The 15,264-nt window shown below is 52.6% G+C and overlaps 3 protein-coding genes across 3 annotated transcripts; 2 read left to right on the top strand and 1 right to left on the bottom strand.

Annotated features, from left to right (window-relative positions):
- Positions 1-704: 704 nt before the first annotated feature.
- On the top strand, positions 705-3,657 carry COCSUDRAFT_67820 (hypothetical protein; the record flags this gene model as incomplete). The annotated part of the gene is made up of 4 exons (XM_005643749.1): positions 705-891; positions 1,220-1,273; positions 1,516-1,558; positions 1,964-3,657. A coding segment is annotated over exon 4 (285 nt), but the record flags the coding sequence as incomplete, so codon positions are not given.
- A 36-nt stretch (positions 3,658-3,693) lies between these two features.
- COCSUDRAFT_58556 (hypothetical protein) lies at positions 3,694-8,826 on the bottom strand (the record flags this gene model as incomplete). The annotated part of the gene is made up of 11 exons (XM_005643748.1): positions 3,694-3,873; positions 4,339-4,465; positions 4,868-5,001; positions 5,454-5,654; positions 6,074-6,212; positions 6,458-6,556; positions 6,845-6,979; positions 7,232-7,648; positions 7,922-8,258; positions 8,441-8,566; positions 8,727-8,826. The coding sequence occupies 11 exons, from the start codon at positions 8,824-8,826 to the stop codon at positions 3,694-3,696; spliced, it is 1,995 nt and encodes a 664-aa protein (XP_005643805.1).
- A 662-nt stretch (positions 8,827-9,488) lies between these two features.
- Positions 9,489-15,060, top strand: COCSUDRAFT_48882 (hypothetical protein; the record flags this gene model as incomplete). The annotated part of the gene is made up of 12 exons (XM_005643747.1): positions 9,489-9,701; positions 9,947-10,150; positions 10,415-10,490; positions 10,719-10,807; positions 11,145-11,262; positions 11,592-11,668; positions 11,936-12,121; positions 12,413-12,547; positions 12,816-12,890; positions 13,140-13,277; positions 13,732-13,879; positions 14,221-15,060. 12 exons carry the CDS (start codon positions 9,489-9,491, stop codon positions 14,382-14,384), a joined length of 1,623 nt encoding a protein of 540 aa, XP_005643804.1. The 3' UTR covers positions 14,385-15,060.
- Positions 15,061-15,264: the final 204 nt, after the last annotated feature.

Here is a 15,264-nt window from a genome sequence, read left to right as displayed (position 1 = left end):
GATGGCAGTGCATGGTTGACTTTTCGCTGGTGATCTAGCACTAGGCGTGCTGCTGTAAAACTCCATGTTTAGGGTTGAACTAGGGTAGGACTCCTAGCAGGCTACAAGTCAGTTAATGCATGGTGAGATCTTGCATAATGCCTTCAGCTGCCTGCCAATCGCAGGGGAACATGACTCCCTTGAGACGAGGACGGCTGATGCTTTGTTGACCTGCAGGATTTCCTCCGAGGTCATTTTCTGAGTCAGTGCGCCGGCAGCAGCTGTGCATGAATGGATTGCAGATCTTTAGGCTAGCCAGCGCTGGCACGCCATATGCGGCTAGCATGATGCGTCCATATGCATGCATCCAACAAGCAGATACCCAGGATCCTGGATCCCGTCGGTGACATCACCCTTTTGCGCATTGCACGGGCTTTTGTGAATTTTGATGTTCATGACTCAATCCGCGGAACTTTAAATTTGAAGAGCTTCTAGACCTGCCGGGGATGCTATTCGAAGCGCTAGCAAGTGGCATCTACCAAATCTCCACGTTGTCTGCCTGGACATGCAGTGCTGAGATCGCACACAGCAGCATACACAGGCTGTTTACCTCTTGGCAGTGCAACTTCTCAAACCCTCATCTTACAAATTGGAGTCGGTTCGACGGTGTCCTGCAACTTCTAGAGAAGCTTCCCCTTCCGGAATGTAGGATCTTTGTGAGTAAAGAAGAGCATTGGCCAATCCTTGGTGACTCCATTGGCGCTTGTGGAGACGTAAAGTGCTGACCCATCACACTAGCAGCAATGATGCTCAGCGTCATGAAGATCGCCCTGCTGGCGCTCGTCATGCTCGTATTTCTGGCAGTGACCAGCGAAGCTCGGACCCTACTCGACTATGACAGCTGCTACAATGGTGAGGATACTTGTACAAAATCAAAACAAGAGTTCATGGGTCTTCGCCTTTTTCTCTCTCTGTAAGGACTGCCTTGTCAGGGTGTCTGCCATGCCCATCCCGTCCGACGCAGCAAAAGCAGCTGCCTAAAGAACTCGCCAGGCATGATCTGTGAAGAACTACATATTAAGAATTAATACATTGTATCAGGGATGCATCTTGGTTTAAGTTCTGGTATGGATGGAACCCAATATGCAAGATGTCGCGTAAACCCTTCGTGACGTTCAGCTGGGAAGAAGAAAGATAGGAAGGATGATCAGTCGTGAGGGAGAACACAACGTATATGCAGGCTGGAACGGCTGGAGAAACAACGGATGCCGCGGCGACTACTGGTGCAACAACTGTGAGTAAGCTAGTCACATCTGCGCACAGCACCTGTAGCAGCCCTTTTCACACAACGGCCCTGAGCCCTGCTGGCCATGACATTGCCGCATAGTGGCGCCTTCTAATTGGCTTTTGTGCCCCTGGAAGCTGTCACGATTCTGTAATCTCCCACTACCAGATGGTGTTCTAGCTGGTCAGCAACGTTTTCGATGAGAATGCTCAAGGTCCAAAGGACTGACAAACTAGTATTGTGGACTGCAGACCGCTGGGGCTGTGATGGGCGCTACTGGGACGGCAACCGCTGGTGAGTGTGCTGCAGATCACCTTTGAGCTTCCTTTCTCTGTAGCAGACTTGTGCTTGCCAAACACCCAGCAAATCCCAGCTTCTGCCTGTAACTTGCAAAATGTTGCTTTATTTCCAATAACCATGCCGCGCCCTTTTATAAGCCCCTTAGACCTCCGTTGGCACGAGAAGAATGCAAAGTATCCTCTCGGAAAGGAAACAGCTCGTTCACCGTCTTCCATTTCTGCCCCGGCTGGCGGGGGCGGTATGTGTAATGAGCACCGTGCCCACATTTGATTGGGTCTTGGTTGGATCTGGTCAGTGGATCAAGGGGTAGGATATATGGCAGCCAGCTGGTCTGCATATGCACCTTGCCTCTGGCAGGAAAAGCGTGTAATAATCATAATTACGATTATTTTTCTGCAGGTGGAACAATGGCGACCGCGGCGGCTTCTGTGTCGGCATCTGCTTTGGCAAATAAGCAGCCTCTTGTGCGCGCATCACTTTCTGCGAGCTAGCTATGCGCATGCACCTCAGCCTCTGAGGCGCTGCAGCCGCGATCGGGCGCCCTCCATCACGTAAATAAACGCTCACTACCAACTCAGAAGGCATGAAGGCAAAGACGGACACCTCTGGCAGAATAAATGTCCAAGAATGGTGACCTCCTTGTTGCGAGCTTACAGCGGTTCCCTGCCTGTAATGGTTTTCTCTTCTATGGCAGGATTGACCCTGTTCAAAGGGCACTTCAGAAGCTTCCTTTCAATCAAGTACGACTCGATGTCCTGCCCACGACCATTAAAGTCAACTCCTCGTGAGGTGGTCACATACTGTGTTGTTCACCACAGCAAGTCTGCTCTATCGGGGTGGTAATGCAGACATGATAGTTTGACTGGAAAGTGGAGGAGCAAAGCTGTGATGCAATGTGCCATGCAGCATCGCTCATGTGTTGCTCATGAGCACTTTGGACGAGGCGGGAATTTTCAAGTTCAACTGGAAATCTTCTTTCAATGAAGTCATTCCTGTGCCGCACAAGCGGCTTTGCTAAATGCAGACAGTTATGCTCAGCTGATATGTTTAGGCCTGCAATGCCAGTGATATCGTTCAGAAGGCAGCCGCCACATTGATTCTGCCAGCAATTAATATTCATTCAGAGAAGAACATTGCAGAGCAATGCTTGCTTGTAAATTATACCGCAAGGCGCCTCTTGTCCCAGGATACAATCACGGCAACCATTGCATGCATGTCAGTTACACCAGGCCTGAAAATGCCACAGCAGATGCCAAGGACAGCGTCTGCAATCTTTATCAGAGAATTTAGCTTGTGCTTCCACTGCGCGCCAGAGGCACTCCTGCCAGGAGCATTTGTTGTTCTACGCATGGCGGGGCATTCTCAACTATGCTATATCTGGCTTGGCCAATTTCAAGGTGGAGTCTTCTGGCATTGGAAGCACGGGGGCTACCGAGGGAACTGCGAGGTTTAGTCCTGCACGTTTGCACCTGCCGGGCAGGATAGAATCTGCGTATGACCAGCCGCACATTGCCGCACACCTGCTCTACAACGTACGTCAATCCCTACAGGGGACAACTCAAACATCCCTGATTAAGTATTCCCGCTGAATATTTTGGTTTTAATAAAGGTGGTATAATATAGTATTCTGGGAGTAGTATTCTGCACGTCATTCCCGCACGTGCAACCCATCTACAACCCAAAATACTAAATTACCTCCCACCTACTTAGTAGATCTCGATTTCCGCCCACTCTTGTGGTCACTCCTAGTCACAACTACGACCAATATAATCACCGTTAAATGCACGCTACTACCAGTAGTAGTTTACATGTGTGCAACTACTACAATGTATGCTACCTATATGCTCTACCTACTGACCGCTAGCTGTTTGCACACAGGTAGCACACATGGTGTCACATGGTCTGTAGCGGTCTCAACTCTGATGGTGACATCCAGCCGCCTCTTGCAAACCTCAGCCAGCCCAAGAGCAACTAATAAAGCAACAGTATTACAACGACCGATGGGGTCTTGCTTGGATCTGGCGAGTCCAGCAAGGGGCAGCATTGTGGCAGCCTTGGACTGCAGCTTGCCTGCAGGACGTACCTTGCCTTTTGGCAGTGAAAGGGTGTAATATTAGTAACAACCACCCCTAGCCGGCTTTAAGGCGCAGCACGTACTGCCAGTCGCCGTAGTCATGCTGGTGTTTGGAGGAGGGAACAGCGGTGCCATTTGGCAGGTGCACCAGCTGCTCCTCAAAATCCTCGTAGGGAGCCCAGTCTGCCGGCCCCTCCAGGGCACAATCTATGGGCACCACTCGGCTGGGGTCAACCTGCAGACACACCAGGAACACCTTGGACATGCGCATGCAACCAACAACGGTATCTCTGCATCCCAGAATTAGAGAAAAACAGCATGCACAAAGAAAGGGCTGCCTCACAAATGCATTATGCGACCTCGATACAATGATCCCCCGGCTCAGATGCATGCTTGGCTTGTCAGAGGTTGCACAGTCTCAGGGGTGAAGAAAGGGCGCAAATTCCATGAATCAGGCCCTCATTTGCACTCCCATGCTTTTACAGATGCTTCGATAAAGCAATTCCGCATGTTGATGCATGACCCATTGCTGGTCAGCCCCATCAGATAAGATTTTAGAGGGAGCTTTGCATGACATGCAACCCCATGCTTGCATGCATCTACCTCTCCTGGATTCCGCAGATGGACCAAAATGATACAGACCAAAGTTAATTTCACCATTGGGAAAAGCATGCATGCTGCAGGGGAAACGGCTGCGGACCTCAAAGATGAGCAGGTTGTAGCGCAGGTAGTGCAGCTGGCACATGTAACAGTCCTTGGCTATGGACGCCGTCAGGTCCGGCCGGTAAACCAGGCCCCGCTTCGTCCACTCGCTCAGAAAATCCTCCCTGAGCAGCAACAGCAGGCGGCATGGGACCATGAGTAGTGTTCTGTCCCTGTGCACTCCCACTTGGCCAAAGCCTTCCTTGCAGGGTCACCATGCCTGGTAGCAACACTGGTGCCCAGCCGCGCCTTCAGAAATTGCAGGCGAAACAGGAATCAAACTCGTGGCCTTATCCTTGCTCACTCTGCAATGGCTTAAACTTGCCAACTTTATATTATATAAAGTTTATAATATTCGATTGAGAAAGGCCCTGAAATGGGCTAGGGTGGCAGGGTAAAGCAGTTATGGGATGAAGATGCTGCAAAGGATTGCCCAACAAGGTCCGACAAAAGGGGAAGTGTACATCTGATAGATGTTTAGCCAATTGTACACAGGCCGACTCCTGAGACAAAGATGAGGTGCGCACTTGTGGCGATTGGCTATGTGATGCCCTCCTCCCTGCCCAAGCTGGCCCATGGTCACTGCCAGCCAGCGGCCAGCCAGGCCCGCCAGTGCATTCGCTATGCCACAGTGCTCATGCCTCGGGATCTCCTCAAACACCTGCGCGCATCTCAGTGGTCAATTCTTTGCCATCTGCTGGCATGCCTGCCTGAGCAGCTCAGACTCTGTTTCACATAGAATGATTGCTGCATGCAGCTCTCTTTGTCACATCTTTTTCATTGGCCTGCATGCCTGCCTGTGCAGGGTTCACAGCAGAGATGTTTGCATAGCTAACAGACTCGCTTGCAACAGATGGGCCCTGCCCTCCTTCCCACTCTCCTGTCCTAGCCTGCTCTTGTTGTGATGTTTTTTTGGAGACTGTGCCAGGTCATCTATTTGTCACCTGCATTGTGGTCTGCACGTGAGCCTGGCAGATTGCAGTGGCGTTGATGGTGGATCTGCTTCAGAGCCCTCCTTGCTGCACTGCATCTTTTGGCAGGCGACGACCCTTGTCTACAAGATCAGTAATGCAAGAGTTTCAAAAGTACAGGGATCAGGAAAATAAGGTTCACCTCAAAGCTCTGCACGAGGTCCACGCGCATGTGGCTGTCCCCGAACATGTGGCACTTGAAGTCCGCCAGCTCAGACAGCCCGCTGGCATTAGGTAGCAGCGCTGTTAACTGTACGGGCCCCTCCCTGTACTCCCAGCCGGGGGCGTAAAATCCTAACGCCCCCATGTACCCTGGCTCCAGTCCAAACGTGTACTTCACCCCCTGCAGCGCAGTCAGCCGCCATTGTGAAATGAGGTAGACGTGAATCTATGGATTGTGTCTCTTGGTGCCAGATCCGTGGCTGTATGCAAAGCCACTCCACAATCCTCAGCTGTCTGTTTGAGTCTATTCAAGAAAATTGCATGTGCCAACCCTGAGGCTTTACTGCTCAACACATGCACGGAGGCTTCTAGGAACAACACCTGAGATCTCTTGCATTAAAGCATGGGTCTTTCGATATGTTGCAGTTTTAGCAATACACTTCTTTATGGGTACCAGCACATCCTGCAAAGGAAATGCATTGTGCAAACATGATCAAATCTCCACTATGCATGGCAACAGTGTTCTGACCAACGTCTCAACATGGGCTGGGGACACGAAGAAGAGCTAGGGTGACGAAATCAGAGGGCTGGGAGCGGCACCTGGTCATAGAAGTAGCGCTCGAAGTCACCGCGGCCGCTGCCGAAGCCGAACATGGAGCGAACTTCCGGCAGCAGCTGCTGCAGAGCCGCCAGGAAGTTCTCGTCAAACCACACTATGTCCGCATGGCGCAGCTGCTTCCTGTTCAGGCAACAAGCCCGCCTTCATTCAAATTTGAGCATGGCGCAGCTGCTTCCTGCCCAGGCATCCATCCAAGTTTGGCATCTGCTTGCTGCAAAGCCATGTCTTCACTTCCAAGCGTGTACTTCTGCATGCAACATCCGGCGCTTTTTGGCGTCGAGAGTTGTAACGCCCAATAATTCTTGGTGCGGCAGAAGAATGCACACTTTTTTTTGATTGAATTCAGATCTAAGGTAGGTCTGAACCTGTTGCGGCGCAGGCAGGACTTGAGGGCCTCCACACCGGCACTCTTCAGGCAGTCGTTGTAATTGTTCGTCATGTGGCTCAAGTGGAATGCAGTGTACCTGCAGGCATGCAACACTTCTTCATGTACTGCTTCAGGTGTAGGCTGCAAAATAGCTCAAGTGCGCATGCACCTTGTCAAACACCCGGAATGCACGCATGGATTTGAATCTGAGGGGGATATTATGTAGGGGTCCCAGTGTCCCTTCCGGAGAACAAAGCACCGTCAAGCCTAAATCCGGTGCCCAATCCTACATTGAGTAGCATGCTCATATTGGGCAAATATGCATGTTGTCGGCTTCTGCTTTCTTCTTTCAATGCAAATCATCATGCATGAGGGAAGAGCTCACTTTGGCGCGTTGCCAGCCAAGACAGTGGCCAGCAGGTCATTGGTCTGCTGTGCCGCCTGCTGCATCTTCACCGCTGACACATTTCCCAACAGCGCCTCTAGCGAGCTGGGCTGGTAAAAGGCCCCCTCAGCCTCCCTGCACCGTTTCCCCATTTAGCTTAGACTCAGACTCACCAAAAAATGATGCTCGAGGTCCAGGTGCACTAAAAAGAAATGAGGCATCTTGAAGACACAACAAATGACAGAGGAGGCGCAGCCACAACAAAAGAGTGCCATTAGCACGTACCGAGGGAGGCTCTCGACCCAAAGCATGCAGCCAAAGGCAATGTAGCGCCCATGGAACTGAGACTATTGCTTCATAAGGAAAACCACTTGGGGATAAGAGGACACACGCCTGACAATGTTGAGCAGCCGCTGCTGGCACTCCGCAGTGAGGCTGCCCGGCAGGCTGTGATAGTGCCGCGCCTGCCGCTTGGCAATGTGCGCCGCGCCCTGGAAATCCGCCGCCGTGATATTTACCACCCAGTCATCCGGCGACCGCACTGCCGCGGCAGCACCCACCACTCCCGCGCTTGCCGCCACCGCAGGGGAGACCTGCGCCACCGCTCCTGCGGTCGCCGCCGCCACAGGGAGGCCCCGCGGCGCGGCGGGGGGACTCGGGGGCCCAGCCGCGGTGCTGTTCCGGGTGCCGGAGAGCAGCGTCGGGTCAAGCAGCTCATTTGTGATCGGGGCGCGCGGCGCGGAGGCGGCCGCCGGAGGCGGCCGGCCGAGCCCGGCAAGGTCCAGGTCCGGGGTCGCGATGTACCTGTAACATGACAGGGTTTTCTTCTTGTAATGGACACAACCATGACAAGATGACCGGCATTGAACACTGGGTTCAGGAAGGACATGGTGCAATTTCCCTTGGTGGCCCGCAGTGATTGTTGGGCCTCACTTGTTACGGTGAGGGAGGAGTTCTCTTGTGATTCTGGCTTCATCACCTGACGGAGATCCTCCAAAGTTTCATCACCTTTACCCTGATGGAAATACGGCAATGATACAATTTTACGTGTAACAGACATTCTTACTTGTAACGTACCCCAGTGCGTCCGGCGGCGGCGCCAGGTCCTCCTCAGTCACCCCGGTCTCCCCGTACTCCACCGTGACATACCCCCCGGCCGGCGTAGCCCCCTTTTCCCCCTGCTGCCTCCCCTTCTCAGGCTCCACGGCCGCCGCAGCGTTCTGAGACCCTCTTAGCTGCACGCTTGTCGTGCTTGCTCCTGCTGACTGCTGTCTGTTGTTCGCAGCATTGGCGCTGGCTGGCGGATCTGCAGAGGCAGATGAGGCCACTTCCTCAGCGTGAGCAGCTGCAAGCTCCGCAGCTTTCGTGAAGTTGAAGTGCGGCGAGACAGACGCCCCACCGACAGAGTTTGTCCCTGCATACCAACGTTAGACCTGAAGCTCAACACGAAGAAGAACAACACATTGGCCCAGCCCTTCACTGCTTGATGCATGAGCCAACTTCAGCGACTCTGCAAATTGAAATATGAACATGCATGCATGCCCATCTTGGTGTCTATAATAAGCAGGATGGCAGTCTATTTTCTGGTGGCCTCACCAGGCTCCTTGTTCCCTACTGCCTCTCCATAGTCAATGAGGCTGTCACCCCCTTCGGTGTCAGCATACGTCTCCTCCGTGTTGTCCGTCAAGATGGACTCCTCCTGAATCTCTGTCGCATCTGAACCTGAGCCATGAAAAGGAACAGTACTCCCTCTTTATTGTGGGAGTCTGCATGGTATCAAATGTCCACAGTTCATCCACGGGATCATAAATAGCTTCATACAATGGTGAACTTGACGGCAAAAGCACGTCTGGATCAAGGTGTACATGAGAAATTTGCTCACCTCCTCCGTCCTGTGCAAAGACAGCCCCAAGGAGCAGAGCAAGAAGCAGGAAACGGATGGGCTGTACCGCACACCCTTTGTGGCGCTTTTTAGACACCATGGACCTAAAAATTCACTGTAGGTGCTGACACCTGCAGGAGTAGTATGTAAGTTGCACCGGATCACGCTTCTGACACACCAACTGGCCCTGTAACAAGGGGACCCGTGGAAAACCGTTGAATATGCGCAAATTTGATTAGTAGGGTATTGTGACCGAGTAACACCTAAGTGAAGCATGCATTTTGCAGCTTGGCATCATACGTGCCGAGCCCCATCGCTCTGCCGATGACTAACGCCATGCACCGACACACAAGGTCGAAACTTCTCTCTAAAGAAAAAATTTGATCAATGCAATCGAACCCTACAGCCGAGGCTGTTTGTGGTGCACCACGCTCAACCGATACAGTGCCAATACTAGGAGCGGGCTAGAATTCGAGCTACTCCCATTCTAACAACAACACCTCGGGATCACAACAGCAAATCTTAAATGCGATCGACCTCCCGAAACCTGCAAAATCCTGCATCATCAGCTGGGCCTTCGACAGCTTGAATACGCGAAGTCTCGGAGTTTTGACAGGGGTAAAACCAGTTTTATCACATCATAATCGCCTATTTCACCTAGGTTTTGCCAATTCGGCGACTGGGGAACGCCGGATACCGTGGACACACCAAAAGGGAAGTGGATCCATTCCGCCTGCAGTTCTCCAACCAAATTGCACCACCATGTTGGGTGCACGCAGGGCTGCTCTGGCCGCCGCGGCGCGGCTTGCCCGCCAGGCACGCTGTTTCTCTGCGGTGTCCCGGTCCGTGTACCCCAGCCAGGAAGGCCCAGCCGTTTTCTGCTCCAAGCAGAATGAGCTGCAGTTCAGCAGGAGCTTCGCGGCCGCTGCTGAGCCTGCGCCCGTCCCAGCTGTGGGAAAGGGATACGTGAAGACGGTGAGTTGCATTGCTCAGCTTTCGATGAACCTGATATTCTTTTTGGATTGCAGAAAAGGGATCTATGCTCTGATTGAGAACACAGCGCCATTAAAGCGCTGACAAATGAAAGGGGATGCCTTTGGTTCCCAAGGGTCTTGCTCGCCAAAAGTCAAGGCATGCCAGGTTGGGTAGCCTAGAGCGGCTCGGTATCCCATCGAAGGAGGGATGGAACCCTAAAGCTCTTCACACTATGGTTTGATCAGGTCATTGGCGCCGTCGTCGATGTGCAATTTGACGGGGATCTGCCGCCCATCATGACATCCCTGGAGGTCGAGAATTTTACGCACAGGCTTGTGCTGGAAGTGGCACAACATCTTGGAGAGAATACTGTGCGCACCATTGCTATGGACACCACTGATGGCCTGGTCAGGGGACAGTCCGTCGTCAACACTGGAGAGCCTATCAAGGTGATGCGCGCGGATGCCTGCCTGCCAGCATGTGATTATGGAGTATTAAAGCACAGCACAGTGAATATCTGCCAGGACTCTTTCTTCTGCACGATTCTTTGGAGTGCGGAAAGTGGTGGCAGGAACCCAAACCTGCCTCCTTGCAATGCAATCTTATTGTGTTGCCGTTGTGCATTGTTGGTATTCATCCACTCCTTTCCTTCAGCTGTGCAGCTGGGCGTGGATGGGAATTGAACACTTATCCCGTGAGCGTTATATTTGCAGGTGCCTGTAGGAAAGGAGACCCTAGGACGCATCATCAATGTCATTGGCGAGCCTGTCGATGAGCAGGGCCCAGTCAGTGAGTTTTTGGCCATGTCTGCCTTCTAGCAGCGCATTGTGCAAGTCCATCACCATGTCACCTTCAATCAGGAAGCATGGCCAACACATCCCTCATGATTGCGGTGCATGCATGGGTATTTGCAGCATGATCCTGCCTTTCCATGTGGCCTCCGCGCAAGAAAGTCTGTAAAAACGTGAGCCAACAGATGCTGGCGGAGGGTGGCTCATGGTGATGCATGCTGCGCAGATGCAAAGCACCACCTGCCCATCCACAGAGAAGCACCGCCCTTCGTGGAGCAGAGCACAGAGCAGGAGATCCTGGTCACCGGCATTAAGGTGTGTGACTGTTTCCTGCTCACTGTGACCCTGTTGCTTGTTGCTACTTGTGCGGAGGCACACTCACTGCACATTCCCTATCCGTGCTATCCTCTGCAGCAATGCAGTGTCCTAAGAATTTACTTCACCGTGCTGAAGTGCTGATGGTGCAAGCATGCTGCGAAGGTATGTTGCCCGGCAGGGAACATGTGCATGCATGGCTTCTTTCCACAGTACGTACACCATTATCATCTGATGTCACATGTTGCCTGACTACCAGTCATGCATGGTTCCCAACATTGTCGCATGGAGAAAGAGGGAATGAAAACACCTTGAATGGAGGTGTGTGCATTGTCAGGTGGTGGACCTGTTGGCTCCCTACCAGCGTGGTGGCAAGATTGGCCTCTTCGGCGGTGCCGGCGTGGGCAAGACTGTGCTCATCATGGAGCTCATCAACAACGTCGCCAAGGGCCACGGTGCGGTCCCTGACTTGCCTGCATTATGTTACTGTAATCATTAAGCTACTTGTCTTTGATGCTCCCCTGATTCCACAATGAGGCGGCTCATATATATCTTCTTTGGCGCTTGCAATGTCCTATTGTCTTGCATTCTCTCATTGTCTAATTCCAATAGTATTCTTCTGCTGTATGGGAGGCCCTGGTACGTGTCAATGCGCACTCTGTGCTTGGCCACCTACCATGTCTTTCTCGCATGGCCGAAAAGGAATACGGTGCTGTCTCTTAAAGCATGTCTTGGCTGCTGCTGTTCGTAGTCAAATGGCGAAGGGCATGCGTGTTGTGTCCAGGTGGTTTCTCCGTCTTCGCTGGAGTCGGAGAGCGCACGCGTGAGGGCAACGATCTCTACAAGGAGATGATTGAGTCTGTGAGCCCTCTTTTCTCTCCTCATCTTGCACTCATATGATATCAAATTTTCTAAACTTGCAGACAAGCAAACAAACGAACAGATGCCAGTCGCCACCAGGCATGAAATAATGGCAGTGTCAGCTTTGTCATGATTTGTGCCACCTGTTCTGCCAGGGCAGAAGCGATGCAGCCACCAGATGCACCCCATCTTCAGATCCACAATGAGAATGTGCGTGGCCTCCCCAGAACTCCTGATGTCTGACAAACATATGCTGCTGCTGTGCAGGGCGTGAACAAGATCGGCAAGGACGCGGCCGACAGCAAGTGCGCGCTGGTGTTTGGGCAGATGAACGAGCCGCCAGGTGCTCGCGCGCGTGTGGCGCTGACTGGACTCACCATCGCCGAGTACTTCCGTGACGCTGAGGGGCAGGACGTGCTGTTCTTCGTGGACAACATCTTCCGCTTCACCCAGGTGCTGCCTAGAAGCACCTTGAACTCATACTTTTGGCCATCCCATACTGCTAAAAAGCAAAAATTGAGGCAGTGCAGCGCTGCATAGATTCTTGCATGCAAGTAAGCTGAGCTCTATTTTGGCGTGATGCTTGAAGATGGAGTTTGTGGTCCGGGTTGTGGGGTTGACCTAATCATTTTTGCAAGGAATTTCTTGCACGCATGCTGCATTTTGACTTTTTTAAGTTGTACTGAGTGTGACAGATGCATGCTTGCAAGCTGGAGGGAGCTGACATGCGCTGTGGTGTCACAGGCCAACTCTGAGGTGTCTGCGCTGCTGGGCCGTATCCCCTCGGCTGTGGGCTACCAGCCGACGCTGGCTACTGACCTGGGCACCCTGCAGGAGCGCATCACCTCCACCCACAAGGGATCCATCACCTCCGTCCAGGTCAGCCTTTCTTCTGCTTGTTACTCAAAATCAAGGAACACAGGAACACATCAGAGAAAATGCCAGGATCTTCATTGGACAAGCATTGCAAGCGCGTGGCTCTCCTTTCTGTTGTGCAGGTAGTAGGCTGCAGGGCACTTGCTGCACATATCGGGGCTGCACATTTGTTGAAGTTGTTCATGGTGTTTCAAAATCATAGTGGCAGCACTCACTGTTGCTCGTCAGACTCTTGTGGGTCGACGCTTATGACCGCTTCCGTGCTGCGCAGGCCATCTACGTGCCGGCTGACGACCTGACGGACCCTGCACCCGCCACCACCTTCGCACATCTGGACGCCACCACGGTGCTGCACTAACACAAATCTAATAACAACAAGTAGTCAAGCTGCTTGTGCTGCGTCAAGGCCACAACACTTCATGATGCGGTCTTGAATCTTCCATTGCGGTACATGGAATCTAGGGCTGAAGTCACCTCTTGCAATTTTTAATTTGGAAATGGGTGACTGCAAATTTGGTGCGTTTGCTTTGTTTGCTGTGCAAGCGGATGCGGGCGGATGTTATATTCATGTTTAAATTTGAGCGCGTGCGCGCAGGTGCTGTCGCGTGCCATCTCCGAGCTGGGCATCTACCCGGCCGTGGACCCGCTGGACTCCACCTCCCGCATGCTCGACGCGCGCATCATCGGAGAGGAGCATTACAACGTCGCCCGCGGAGTCCAGCGCGTTCTCCAGGTGCATGCCTTGACCTTTTTTCTGCCACTTGTCTCTGCAGGTTCTACTGCCACATAGTCATAGGAGGGCGTCGCAGCTAGCTAGATGTAGGAGGAATTCTTGGTCTACTGGCCGCACGCTAATGACGGACATACTCTGTCAGCTGAATAGTCTTTGACCTTCATCGTCTTGGCCTTCAAATAATGCCTGTGCTTGCTAGGAGTGCGTGGGTATTGCGGTTGCTGGCGAGGAGAATGCTGCCTTTGCAGTCTGCTGTGCCTGTCTTATGGGCAAGTGCACCTTTATCTGCTTTCTGGATGCCGGCCACCATCTGAGGATTGACACAGGACCTTGCGTATGTGACAAACACAGAAGCGACAAAGGCGCTCATCCTTGGGCCATAGCGATGCAGATGCGAAAAGTAAGGTCAGGCTCAGCGCACTGCGTGTCTGAAGCTGCATAAAATTGCGCGCAGGACTACAAGAACCTGCAGGACATCATTGCCATTCTGGGCATGGATGAGCTGAGCGAGGAGGACAAAATGACCGTCGCCCGCGCGCGCAAGATCCAGCGCTTCCTCTCCCAGCCATTCCAGGTCGCCGAAATCTTCACTGGCTCCCCAGGTGCGCGCGTTGTGCAGCCCTCTCTGTGATCTCTCATCGATTCTTCTTCTACTCCATCTGAACCCTCCTAGACCACTCTGCCTTTGTTCTGCAGTGCTGTCAGATTACTTTTGCCAAAGGGTTCAGGTCAGGGGTGTTTTTCTGATGGTGTGAACGTGACAACTTGCCTCGGCTTTTGGACTGCAACTCTTGCAGGTCATCTGTTCACTATGTCAGACTAACTCTGAAAGACACCAAATTCAAGAGAGCAGGGGCGAATGGGAGGGTCTGTAACGGGACAGTCCAGTCAGCCTGTCTGCATGCAGCGAGATTTCTTCTGACGTGCATGTGTGTGCGTGCAGGCAAGTACGTGCAGCTGCCGGACACGGTGGCGGGCTTCAAGGGCATCCTGGACGGCAAGTACGACGACCTGCCGGAGATGGCCTTCTACATGGTGGGAGACATTGGCGAGGTCCAGACCAAGGCCGACAAGATGGCCAAGGAGATGGCCGAGTCCAAATCCTAGGCACCTCCCTCATAGCCGCTTACACCCCCCGCGGCCTCCCTAGCATGCCACGGGGGTTGCCTAACCAGGAAATCACATGCTCCTTCATCAGCATGATAATACCGCCTCGTGAGTGCGATGACCAAAGCCTGACTGGCCGCATAGCCGGCTGGCTCTGTAACGTTGCCTCGTGAGTGCTACCTGATGGATGACAGCCGTGGGCGCTGGCTAGCCAGTCCCATGCATGCACCAAGGGAATGACCGGGCCCTTCTGCTAGTCTGACCGTTAGATTGGTGCATGGCTGACGGGTTGTTTCTTGGATGTGATTTTGCGATGCGATTTTGGTTGTCCATAGCTTATGTGGGGTTGAGGGGTCCTTGCATTGTGCAAAGGAGGTCGTGGTGGGGCAGTGCCAGGTCGGTTCTTGGGCAAAGGCCAAGAGAAGAGTGAGACCTGGGGGAATGGGTTTCCATGAAATCATGAGGACAGCAGAAAGCCAAGTTGTGGTGAAAGAAGGACCTTCAAGAGCACTCTAGGCAGGAGTCAAGATCATAATTTGCTGTGTTCGCGCTGTGACTTGTGGTTGTTGTGCATGTAGCCAAATCAGCTGTGCTTCAACCTCCATTCTTTCTCAGCTTGCAAGGTAGACCACGAATAGTCGAGCTGGGCACCTGTAATATCATTGCAGGCCTAATCAGTGATATTGCATTTCACAAATGCCCACAACTGCAGTGCTGATATTCAGCCGGAAATAGGTGTAGCCAAGGTCACCGTGACGCACTACCATCGTGTTGACATGCGCATCCACGCTGGCATGGTTTCACTGTCTACATATGTCACTCTCTACATTTCCACATCATAAGAAGAAAACTTTTCTTCTTATGATGTGTACAAAGTGCA

Source organism: Coccomyxa subellipsoidea (genome assembly GCF_000258705.1).
Source record: "Coccomyxa subellipsoidea C-169, whole genome shotgun sequence".
Classification (NCBI taxonomy): Eukaryota; Viridiplantae; Chlorophyta; class Trebouxiophyceae; family Coccomyxaceae; genus Coccomyxa; species Coccomyxa subellipsoidea.
The sequence above is the reverse complement of the archived record's forward strand: the minus strand, read 5'-3'. Positions and strand labels throughout refer to the sequence as shown.